General features: G+C 54.8%; 1 protein-coding gene and 1 long non-coding RNA gene across 3 annotated transcripts; one reads left to right on the plus strand and one right to left on the minus strand.

The window, feature by feature from the left end:
• The first annotated feature begins 1,076 nt into the window (after positions 1 to 1,076).
• Positions 1,077 to 7,268, plus strand: GUCA1ANB (GUCA1A neighbor). Of its 2 annotated transcripts, none has more exons than XM_011282225.4 (2): positions 1,077 to 1,219; positions 6,760 to 7,268. In XM_011282225.4, the coding sequence occupies exons 1-2, from the start codon at positions 1,211 to 1,213 to the stop codon at positions 7,087 to 7,089; spliced, it is 339 nt and encodes a 112-aa protein (XP_011280527.3). In that variant the 5' UTR covers positions 1,077 to 1,210; the 3' UTR covers positions 7,090 to 7,268. The 2 variants fall into 2 exon arrangements, with proteins under 2 accessions (XP_011280527.3, XP_011280526.3); XM_011282224.4 differs by lacking the exon at positions 1,077 to 1,219 and adding an exon at positions 5,872 to 6,048.
• Positions 7,269 to 9,831: 2,563 nt separating this feature from the next.
• Positions 9,832 to 11,081, minus strand: LOC123385697. The gene is made up of 2 exons (XR_006598658.1): positions 10,701 to 11,081; positions 9,832 to 10,570 (listed from the first exon to the last, which is right to left on the minus strand). It is a non-coding gene; the product is annotated as an uncharacterized LOC123385697 (long non-coding RNA).
• Positions 11,082 to 11,622: the final 541 nt, after the last annotated feature.

The raw sequence follows: 11,622 nt of genomic DNA on the forward strand, positions 1-11,622 counted from the left end.
AGCCTGCTTTGGATTCTGTCTCTCCGGCTCTCTCTGCCTCAAGGATGAGTAATCATTTAAAAAATTATATATATATATATTATATACATATACTATATATATCATATATCATATATCATATATCATATATCATATATATATATATGGGCCTGCTATCCCATCCTCTATAGCACAACCACCCACCAATCTAGCCTTTTTTTTTTTTTTTTTTTTTGAGAGAGAGAGGGCGCGAGAGGCAGAGGGAGAGAGAGAGGCAGGGCTCACGTTCACCTGAAGTGGAGCTTGAGCTCAGCTGAAGTGGGCCTCAAGCACACCCGATGTGGGACTTGAACTCATGAAGCATGAGATCGTGACCTGAGCCGAAGTCAGATGCTTAACGACTGAGCCACCCAGGCGCCCCAATCTAGCCATTTACTGAGCACCTATGTATCCATTCATTCACCCACAGCCACCCTACCCAGCCACCTGTCTATGGAACAGCATATGCAAAGGCTCAGAGGGAAAAGAGCGGGGCATGCTTAAGAAATTAGCTACTGTGTAGAGTGAGGGAAAAGATAGCAAGAAATGGGGCAAGAAAGGTGAGCAGAGCTCCAATCAGGGGGTTTGGCCCATCCACTGTCTGTCTGCCTACCAACACTCATCCTCCTGCCCACCGACTCTCTCTGTCCACGCATCCTCTGTCTGTCCATGCATCCATGCATGCATCCATCTATCCCTTTCTCCCTCCCTCCATCCATCATCTCTGTAATTTGGAAGGCAGAGACAGACAGAGAGAGAGAGAGAATGGAGAGTTGGTTGGGTATGTTTCCTCCCTGCCAGTAATTTCTTATGACATGTTGGGCCCCTGGGGGGAAAATTAGGACTTCTGGAGGTACCTGAATAACTGGGATCATTTCCTCCTCTCTCTACTCACCGCATCACCCACAGTTCACAGGCCCTGGGAGACTGTGGGAAGAGGGAATTGCAGACAGGGTCAGTGCCAAAGTTAAAAGACCCTTCCAGGCCTTGAGACTTCAGCCCCCAGCCCTGCCCTTGTGTCTCCTTAGGAAGACAGAAGGAACTGTGCTGTCAAAGGGGTGTCACAATGCCCCAGCCCACGCAAATTCTCCCCACCTGGGCACTCCCAGTACCTCCCAAGAGTCCCCGGAAGCTCCGGAGCCCCTGACCACCAGAAGTTCCATCTCACCAACAAGAAAGGCCCTGGTCAAGGATGTCCCAGGTGGGATGACCTTACAGGGCTGCATCAAGGCAGCCCAAGGTCACAGGAAGTCTGATTGACAGGAGAGAGTATGAAGACCCCAGCCTGGCCCACCTGCATGGCTGGGAGCTGGGGCCCTCTTACAAAAGGCTTAGGGACCAGTGCTGCTGTGGAGCCCCTGCTGTCCCCCGGGGGAGGGAGCAGGAAGCAGGCCACCATTCCTCTCCTCCGGGTCCTCTGCCCCTTCACTTCCCAGAGTCATTTCCTGGGCTGCTAGCCTGCACCTCCCGGTCTCCTAGGCAAACTTGTGACAAGTAACAGTGACAGCTGAAGCTTCCTGAGTGCTCAAGAGGCGTAGGCAGTTTATGTAGAATGTCTCATTAAATCCTCGTGGTAATCCTATGAGATAGATTCTATTTTTTTTTAAGAATTTAGAACAGTGTTTCACACGGCAAGACTTTTGTTTTTTAATGTTTATTTATTGATTTTTGAGAGGAAGAGAGAAAGAGAGAGCAGGGGAGGGGCAGAGAGAGAGAGAGAGAGAGGGTCAGAATCCCAAGCAGGCTCTGTGCAGCAGAGAGCCTGACGTGGGGCTTGAACTCACAAACCATGAGATCGCGACCTGGGCCCAAACCAAGAGTCAGACGCTCAACCAACTGAGCCACCCAGGCGCCCTGTCCCTACGAGATAGGTTCTTTAGGTGTTCCCCCTTCAGAGGTGGGAAAACGGAGGTACAGAGTGTTATAAAATACTGAAAGCTCAGGCACTTGGTGTGAGCGGTGGAGCTGGGATTTGAACTCCAAGCCCCCAGGCTACACAGCCTCACGAGGGAGCTAAGGCCAAGCTCTCTCGGCCTCCTCATCTCCCTCCCCGGCCCCTCTGCCCCACCGCACACCACACCGACAGGCTCTCATAAAGGTTCAGATGAGCTTGTTCGAAACCTGCAGGGAACTGCCGGATGAGACTGATAATAATTACTATTTGTATTGTGCCCTGAAAGTTCCCACACTCATCGCACCCCCACGACACGCTGGTGAAGCAGATGGCCTTATTATCCTCATTTTGCAGGCGAGGCCACCAAAGCTCAAAGAGGTTCCGAGACTTGCCCAAGGTTGCCTGACCTGTAGGGCAGAGTGAGGCCCTGAGCTCAGGTCTTCACACTCCACAGCCGGGGCACATTCCCTGCTACCGGGTGCCCTGGGAGGCTTAAGGGCCTCACCCGATGCTGTTTGCATTTCAACAGGGCCCGAGGCCTCCCCGCCAGAGAGTGAGGCGTGGATGGCGGGCGCTGGGCCTGAAGTGTTCCAGGCGACAGTGTCTTCCCAGACCCGCGGCAATACCACATATGAGATATTCTTGCCCTCCTCGGAAAGCCCCGCTCTCGAGTCACCCCCATCCCCTTTCCAGGCCCTGGCAGCAAGGACAGACACTATGCCCGGGGCGTGCGGTGGAGGGGTCATAGAGGGAGAGGTCTATTCGGGATCCTTCTTTTGGCTCCAGCTGGAACCCCAAGGAGAAATAGGGTAGTGGGATTCGGAAGGGAGGGAAGGGGCTGGGGAGACCCTCTACTTGCCCTCTAGGCTTCTTTGCTCCGTGGACCCGAGGCTTAAGTGAAGGCTGGCAGGAAGCAGGGAAGGAGTTAGGGGTCTTCCCCGAAGCTCTAAAGCAGGCATCTCCGCCTTGACACTGATGACATCGTGTGCTGCTAATTCTCTATTGTGGGGCAGTCCTGGCTCTGTAGGATGGTCAGCAGCATCCCTGGCCTCTACCCACTTTTGGCTGTGACAATGGGGATGCTACTCCCCGCTGGAGGCCAGTAGCATCCCCATTGCCACAGCCAAAAATGCCTCAGGCATCCGCAAATGTTCATGGCCCCCCAACCCCCTGCACTTGATAGGAGGACTGGGAGGAGGAGCCGGTTGAATGAAACCAGACGTTAACCTGGAAAGTATGCATTCGGGCCCCACCCTCCCCCCCAGAGCTGGCTGTGCTGGGCCCTGGGCAGGCAATGGGGTGTTCTCAGCCCTCTGGGGTTAGTCACCTGGAGCCTGGCTGGGCCCTCAGAAGGGGCAGGGCAAAACTCTGCTGCCTGCGCTTCCTCCTCCTCCCCCTCTGCCTCCTCCTTGCTCGGAATCTTCTCTTCCTCCTCCCTTTCCCCTTCTTCCTCCTCCCCTGGGACGGTCCCTCTGCCCTAGTTTCTGTGAGGGCCTCATCCCTAGATGTGCTCAAGGCCTGGGTCCCCCTCACCCCAAGGCCCCAAATGTTGCTGTAGCAGCCACTGGGGCATAGCTGGCAGGTAGACCCAGGAGGGCCCAAGTCAGGGCCTGGGCTGGGGCAGAGAGAGAGGGGAGTGTTCAAATCCTGATTCCCCCACTAACTAGTCTGGAGCTGCGGGAATTCTGGGGGGGGGGGGGTGTCTTCGTGCTTCGATGTGAACTTAAACGTGCTTCGATGCCTCCAAGCCTCATCTTCCACATTTGAGACATGGGAGTAACACCTCAAATGGCTCTTAGGAGCTTTTGCAGAGCTGAGCGGCTAGTGCCTGGAGCTGGGGAGATTCTCGGTCCCATGAGCAACATTATCGCCCTTGCCTCTGCGGGTCTCTGGTCAGACCCCCCCAGCCATTCTGAAAGCACGTGCCTCTGTCACTCTTGACACCAGCCTCGCAAGCCTGAGGTGCGGGGTCCGGATGGCCGAGACTGAGGCAGGGTGTGGGGTGGGGGGATGCGCTATGGTTCCCTCATCTCCAGATCCGTGGCCACGGGCTGAGCCCTTCTTCAGTGTCGAGAGGACCGGAACCCCACATCCTCAGAATCATACTTAATATGCTAAACATCCTGCAATGTCCAGGACTGCCCCACAACAAAGAGTCATCGGGGGCGCCAGGTGGCTCAGTCAGTTAAGCGGCGGACCTCGGCTCAGGTCATGAGCTCACGGTTCGTGAGTTCGAGCCCCGCGTCCGGCTCTGTGCTGACAGCTCGCAGCCTGCAGCCTGTTTTGGGTGCTGGGTCTCCCTCTCTCACAAATAAACATTAAACATTTTTAATAAAAGGAAAGAATTATCAGCCCACAGTGTCCGTGGCGCTGAGGGCAGGAAGCTCCGATTTGTACAAGTTTACGTTGTGGTGTCTGTTACCTGCACACTCAGAGCCTGGCGTATAAGAGAAATCATTTTGAATGAACGAGTGAACCAGTGAAGCAAATAATGTCATATCCTCAGCTGTGCTAGGAGATGGTAACTTCAGAGTCCAGCGTTCAAGGCCCCGCAGCGTTCCCGCCAAACGGGGAGATCCGGCTGCCCCTCTCTTCGGCTGCTCTCCTACTGCCCAGAACCCCCATCAGGAGCTCAGGAAGCTGACCGCATGAGGGCACAAGTAGACTGGCAGCCCCTGTCCTCCCAGGGCGGTGGACACAGGATGGAGTCATGGAGTATAGGGTGTGGACCCTGGGGCCAGCCAGGCCTGAGTTCAGTCCCAGCCTGGCTCCTCACCGGCCGCCTGACCCTAAACTTGTGACGGACATCCTTACTACAGCTTTCTCAACTATAAATAGGACGCATGACGATACCTTCCTTAAAGGGTAATGCGAGGATTAGAAAGAGATAACCCATGTAAAGAGTTTGGTGCTGTGGTTGGAGCCCATGGTGAAGAAGGATCGCTGATTACCGCCATCATAGCTCATTTCTTGTGTGGTCCCCCCGCTCCTAACCCCACGGCCAGGCCTCAAGGGCTCTGGGAAGGCCGTTCCACGCTGTTCTCCAGCTTGGTTGTGTGCCAGCACTGGGTGAAGCCCCAGGGGCACAAAGGGGACTAGGATGTGGTCCTGAACACTGGGAGCGTTTTACAGGCTGTTGAACCATTAGCAGGAGCCCGGAAGGACCAGGATTTGGGGTTGGCATGAGGCGAGCACAGCACCCAGGGCAGCAAGATGTAAAAAGGGGTTCGGCGCACCTCCTTAAAATGTGCACTTGCCTCCCCCCAGTCCCAGCCTCGCAAAGGACCACGTCCCAAGAGGAATGCCTGAAGGCCCAGAGGAGGGTGAAACAGGGGTGGGGGCTGCAGCACCAGAGGCTTCCTGGAGGAGGTGTCAAGAGGGCTGCTGGCTTGGAAGGAGAGGAAGAATTTTGAAACGCACAGCTGAGGGCACACACATTTCTGGGTAGGAACCTACGGCAGCAAAGCCGGCTTGGGAAGAAAGCCCTGGGCAGGTTTGAGTTGGGCAAGGCGTTTGTAAATTACATGCAGAAGGAAAGAACGTACATTCTCTCTTGGGTACCAGGGATTTCTTCTGTAAGATGGCAGGGGTTCAACTTCCAGGAGCTCTGCAGCGAGGGCTCCTTCCCGGTTCCGGTTCCCCGGGGTGGCCGGGAGGACTGCGAGGCTGGGCCGAGCCGAAGTGGGTTCCCCTCCCAGCTGTCGCCTGGAGGAGCGGGACAGAGCCAGCCTGGCACTGAGGCATCGGTCCTTTGCGCTGTGCTGTTGTGACTGTGAAGGCCCCAAGTAAAATGAACGTCTGGTACCTGGGAGACGGTGTGGGGGTCAAAGGTGAACAAAATAATTCAGTCCAGGGGGTAAACAAATGTCCCTACGGTGGGATCCTTGTGGCACTGGGGGCCTCCTCGAGGGGTAGACCTCCATGCCCAGTCAGCCAAGAATGGCCTTTATGAAAAGCTGGCATTGTCACTTTGTAACAAGGAGAGGTGTTCTAAAATAGAATGGGCCGGCTGGTTGGAAGGAGAACACCCCTTACTAGGACCCAGTTCAATTGAACCAGCCTTTATTGAGCGCGCACTAAATGCCTTGGTCTGGAGGAAAACAAGGAATAGGATTTTGGAGGCCATTATGTCAAGGGTAAGGTTGAGAGAGCACGGCCCTGAAGGTGCTCGGGGCCAAAAGGGAAAGAGAATCTCCCTGATGGATGGGAGGGAGGGAGGGAGGGAGGGCATGTCGGGCTGGGGGATCGGCCCCGAAAAAGGCAAGGAGGCCTGGAAGGACACGTTGCCAGCAGGGGTGATGGGCGGAAGGTCCGGCTAGAGCACAGGGCGAGGGGAGCCCCGTCCTCAGAGTTCTTGCTTTCCAGGCTAGGGCCCTTGAGATGTCTTGTCTAGGCAGTAGAGAGCAACAGAGCACAGTCTGGGAGGCAGGAGGACAGGAGGGCTTGGTGGAAAGCTGAGTAACCCTTCAGGAGAGAGGAGGGAGGCCTGGCGGGACAGCGGCAGAGGAGGGCCAGATGGGAGTGACGTGGAGGACAGGGACAGACAGCTGGACGTGAAGGAGATGGGGGGGGGGGCGGGTTGAAGATGAGCCCAGCTCTTAGCCTCTGAGCTGGCAGAGGCCTCTGGGAAGCAGGCTGAGGTCTGCATCAGCACGAGTCAGGTCAGGGGCCCCGAAGGCCGCCCCCTACCTGGAGGTGTCTGTCTCCACGGCCAGCAGAGTTGTCTTGGGGATGGCTCCGGAAGCTTCTGACGGCTGCTGGCCCCTTCCCCGCTCCCACCCTCGGGCTTAGCCGTGGAAGCCCCGGTGTCTGATGCCTCAGCGCTGGCCTGCTTTCCATCCCCACAGGACTCAAAGAAACCCTCAGCACCCAGCCAGGAGCCGAAGACACCGTCGGGCCAAAAGCTGAAGTTTCCACGCCCTCCCCTGTCCCAGTCGTGGAAGCGGGACCGCGAGCAGACCCTGGTGGCGGCCTACGTGCCGGTGGTGGTAGACCCGAAGGGGCAGAGCCTGGACAAGCTTAGGTTCAAGTTCTACACCTCCCAGTACTCCAACTCCCTGAACCCCTTCTACACCCGGCAGAAGCCTACCTGTGGCTACCTGTACCAGAGGGACATGGACCACACCCGCAAACGCTTTGACGTGCCTCCTGCCAACCTGGTCTTGTGGCGCTCCTAGGTCCCTCCCAGTCGGGAGACACCACCTGCACCCTCCCCCGCCACAATCCTGGGTCCAGGAGGGGAGGGGCACCTGCTCCAGGAGGAGCAGACCATGCCCGGCCTGAGACAGCTGTGCTGCGCCCAGTGGCAAAGGGAGGTCTCTGTTCTCGGCAGCAATTAAAGTTTGTCCTTCCTTTCCTTGCCATCTGAATGGGTGGCTGTGGGTGGGTAAACTGAGGCCACAGGGGTGTCGTAAGGCAGGTCACGTCCAGAGATGCCCAAAGACTTAGAAGCACTTGATTCTCAGTCCCCTCCCCCACCCGCCCCCACCTCCAGGAGTGACCTCAAGCCCCCTCTAGGGCCTCAGTCCCAAGCAAAGCCCATGCTGGTCACACCGTCCCCATAGGCCAAGCTTGGCAAGCCCGCCAAAGTCAAGAAAGAGAGAAGTCACCTGGCAGTGGCCTGGGTTGGAGCAACCCCTGGAAAATGGGAAGCAGCAGAGGGGGCAACGCAGTCTCTGGGGGGCCTCCTCTCCAGCCCTAGTTTCACATCCACCTGTCTCTTCTGACTTGTTTGTTGGTGGCAGGACGGATTTCCCATCTCGTCTCTCCTCTGGTCCAGAAGAGCTGACTCGGGTTAGTCAGGCTCACGGGCCGTGTTTCATGAAGACGGGTGATGAAGGCAGAGGGCACTTGACCCAAAGCAGTGGCCTGAGTGAGTCCCCGGTCACCGCCACCTGGGGGCAGATCCGGCGCTATGCCGGGGCCAGCTCAGACGGTCCTGAGGGATCCGACTGTGGGCATCTCCTCCCAATGCCACAGCCAGTGACTTCGTGTTGGTAACCACTGAAACCAGCAAATGCCCATCAACTGGGGTTTCTTCTTTCCAGAGAGCTCGTTGTTAAATATCTGCCATCACACCACTAGGTGGATCCAGCTGGTTCCATTTCTAGGACTCACAGCTCATTCTAGCGGGGGTGGGGTATTCAGTGGAGCATACTTTTGGAGCCTAAGAGTCTGGGGTTGGCTTGGGATGGAGGGACAGGATGTCTGGAGACCCAGACAAGCAGCCAGTGCACTGGCCAGGCTTCCTCGGACGCCTTTCTCTGAAAAGAAGATGGTGAGTAGGGAGGAGGGACATGAGCCCTCCTAAAGGTTGTGTCACAAGATAGAGTCTAGGTTTTTCTGTTTGTTGTTGTTGGAGGCTCTCTTTCAAAAGCCAGAGGCGGGGCACCTGGGTGGCTCAGTCGATTAAGTATCCAACTTCAGCTCAGGTCATGATCTCATGGTTCATGGGTTCGAGCCCCACACGGGCTCTGTGCTGACAGCTCAGAGCCTGGAGCCTGCTTCAGATTCTGTGTCTCCGTCTCTCTCTGCCCCTCCCCTGTTCACACTGTCTCTCTCTGTCTCTCAAAAATAAATAAATGTAAAAAAAAAAAAAATTAAAAAAAACCCCAAAAGCCAGAGGTTTTGGGGGCACCTGGGTGGCTCCGTCGGTTGAGCGTCTGACTCTTCATTTCGGCGCAGGTCATGATCTCACGTGTTCATGAGTTTGAGCCCCGCGTGGGGCTCTGCACTGACAGCATGGACCCTGATTGGAATTTTCTCTCTCTCTCTCTCTCTGCCCCTCCCCTGCTCTCTCTCTCAAAATAAATAAATAAAATTTTTTATTAATAAAAAAATTAATTAAAAATATCAAAATATATTATATATATTATTTACATTATATATTATATATATAGTCAGAATATATTATTTTTTAATTAATTTTTTTATTAATAAAAAATTTTATTTATTTATTTTGAGAGAGAGAGCAGGGGAGGGGCAGAGAGAGAGAGAGAGAGAGGAATTCCAAGAAGGGTCCATGCTGTCAGTGCAGAGCCCCACGCGGGGCTCAAACTCATGAACACGTGCGATCATGACCTGAGCCGAAATGAAGAGTCAGACGCTTAACTGACGGAGTCACCCAGGTGCACCTAAATAAACTTTAAAAAATAAAATAAAGTCAGAGGCTTTCCTCAATTGCCTGGCGATCCTGGGCTGGAGGTCGGTCATTAGGCATCTGTACCTGATTGTCAGTGTTTGAGGAGCCAGCATGGGAAAGAGCTGGGGGTGTCTCTTCCTTTGCAGACTTTCCCTTCACTCTCGGCTTCTAGAATGACCCTTCTCTCTCCTCGAGGCCCTCCAGTCCAAATGTCCAGAATAACCTCCAGCCAGGGGCAGGAGATAGGTGTGGTAGGGCATCTGGGGAGCGCGTGGCTCCTTACACAGGCTTTCCACCCGTCCTATTTCTGCCCCCTGTCCTGCACCCCACTCTGTAGGGCACCTTCTGCCCCATGTCTGAGCCTCCACAGTTCTGTGGCAGGCATAGGCATCACGTCTGTACCATCCTCCACACCCTCCTCTTTCAGAGTGTTTGGGTTTCCACTTCCTGCGCTGAGACAGTTACAGTCGTCCATCTGCCCTCTGTTGTCCAAAATTTTATTAGAACCTCTCACCTATTTCCTTCTTTCTCTTTGTCTCTGTGGACTGGTGGGCTTAAAAAATGTTATTGTGGGGCGCCTGGGTAGCTCAGTTGGTTAAGTGTCTTGACTCTGGCTCAGGTCATGATCTCACGGTCCGTGGGTTCGAGCCCCGCGGCGGGCTCTGTGCTGATGGCTTAGAGCCCGGAGCCTGCTTCGGATTCTGTGTCTCCCTCTCTCTCTGCCCCTCCCCTACTCACACTCTGTTTTTCACTCTCAAAAATAAATAAACACTAAAAAATAAAAATAAAAATAAAAAATGTTATTGCCATTTTAGCTAGATTTTGAAAAGCAGAGATAAATTTTTCAGTGTATGTGTAACTAAAAGTTCCATGTCCAGTCAATCATCCAACAGACCCTTGCTGAACATCCGAAGACTGGGTCCTTAGGCTGCAACCATCTCTGCCCTCCCAGACCTGAGAACCTTGCGGGGAGGGATGGAGGTGGGGGTGGGGGCCCGGCATTTTCACTCCCCCAACTGACACCTTCTCCGCTCCCTTGGAGAATGGTCTCCCCCTTGAGGTTCACCTTGGTAGAGCAGCCTTGATGGAAGCTTCCAGGAACCTTTAAAGAAGCTGGTCCAAGTCCTGCATCGTTGTGGGTGGGATAGTCCCAGGAGGCAAAGACCTGGCACTCAGAGCTCCGTTCTGTTTCTGCGGAGGTGGAGAGCGGGGGTCGGGCAGCTCTGGAGGGGAACCAGTCGGGCCTGGGATTGCTGCCCCTCGCATCTCTTCCCAGCCTAGCTTCCACCTCTGCACACCTGCCCCACACGCTCCCTCTCCTCGGTACCGTTCAGCCAGGTAGATCCTCTCACGCTGGTATATGGCGATCTATCCCAGGAGGGATTCCTACAGACAGAGCAGCCTGGGGAAGCCACACGGCCTCTCTCTGACGTGTCCCACCACACGAGCTGTCCACCCGCTTCCTCCATACCTTTCTTGGTGTGGATCCCAACCCTCTCTGACTTGGCCATCCATGTCTGGGAGAAGAATGGAGAGCAGGACTGAGAGAGGCCGTGGAAGAGGGAGAAGCTGGGCTCTGGGATTGGGAGGCTGGGGGCTTCCATTCCCATCCTGGGTCTGGGCCACCTCCAAAGGGATTGAGCTCACCGTCGCTGGAATTTTCCAGGCAGAAGGGCCACAGGGAAGATGCTGGAGTAGGGGCTCGAGGGACCCTCCGGCTGGACCCTCGAGATTTAAAGGCGTAAGCCAAAAGCCTGGTGATGAGGTAGAAAACTCTGGTACCACCACTTGGAATTTCTGTGGACCTCACAATGACTTTTCTGTCCCCACTTCCTCTCGTGTCACGTGGAAATAATACCACCCCACAGGGCTATTGTAAGCCGATTCCACAAGCTTAGCGTGCTGCCTTGAACACAGTAGACATTGGATGACAGCTCCACCCTACTCTAGCCTTACTGAATTCTTCCTTCGGTCATGCACGCACGCATTCACTCACTCAGTGTTTTATTTATTTTTTAATTTTTTAAATGTTTTTTATTTTTTATTTATTTATTTTTTTCAACGTTTATTTATTTTTGGGACAGAGAGAGACAGAGCATGAACGGGGGAGGGGCAGAGAGAGAGGGAGACACAGAATCGGAAACAGGCTCCAGGCTCTGAGCCATCAGCCCAGAGCCCGACGCGGGGCTCGAACTCCCGGACCGTGAGATCATGACCTGAGCCGAAGTCAGACGCTTAACAGACTGGGTCACCCAGGCGCCCCGCGCTCACTCAGTGTTTTATTGGGCTCAAGTCCGTCAGTCAAGCGTTACCTTCACAAAGGTACTGAGGAGCATGTTTACAGAGAAGTGGGCACAGTTGAGGGCTGGTGACATGGCCAGAGAGTGGCCACAGAGGCAAGCCCTTCCTACTTCTAAGCCTGAGAGGTACAGGGAGGTGGCTTGGTCACCGCAGCTGAGAGAGGGCTTTCGTGGGAGCTGTGGCTGAGGGTAGAAGGAATCAGGGCCCAAACTATGACCCAGCAGGGAGGGTGGGGAGCAAACGCCCAGACTCTTCTCTTTTCCTACCA

The sequence above is a fragment of the Felis catus genome, chromosome B2, assembly GCF_018350175.1.
Source record: "Felis catus isolate Fca126 chromosome B2, F.catus_Fca126_mat1.0, whole genome shotgun sequence".
NCBI classification, from domain to species: Eukaryota; Metazoa; Chordata; class Mammalia; order Carnivora; family Felidae; genus Felis; species Felis catus.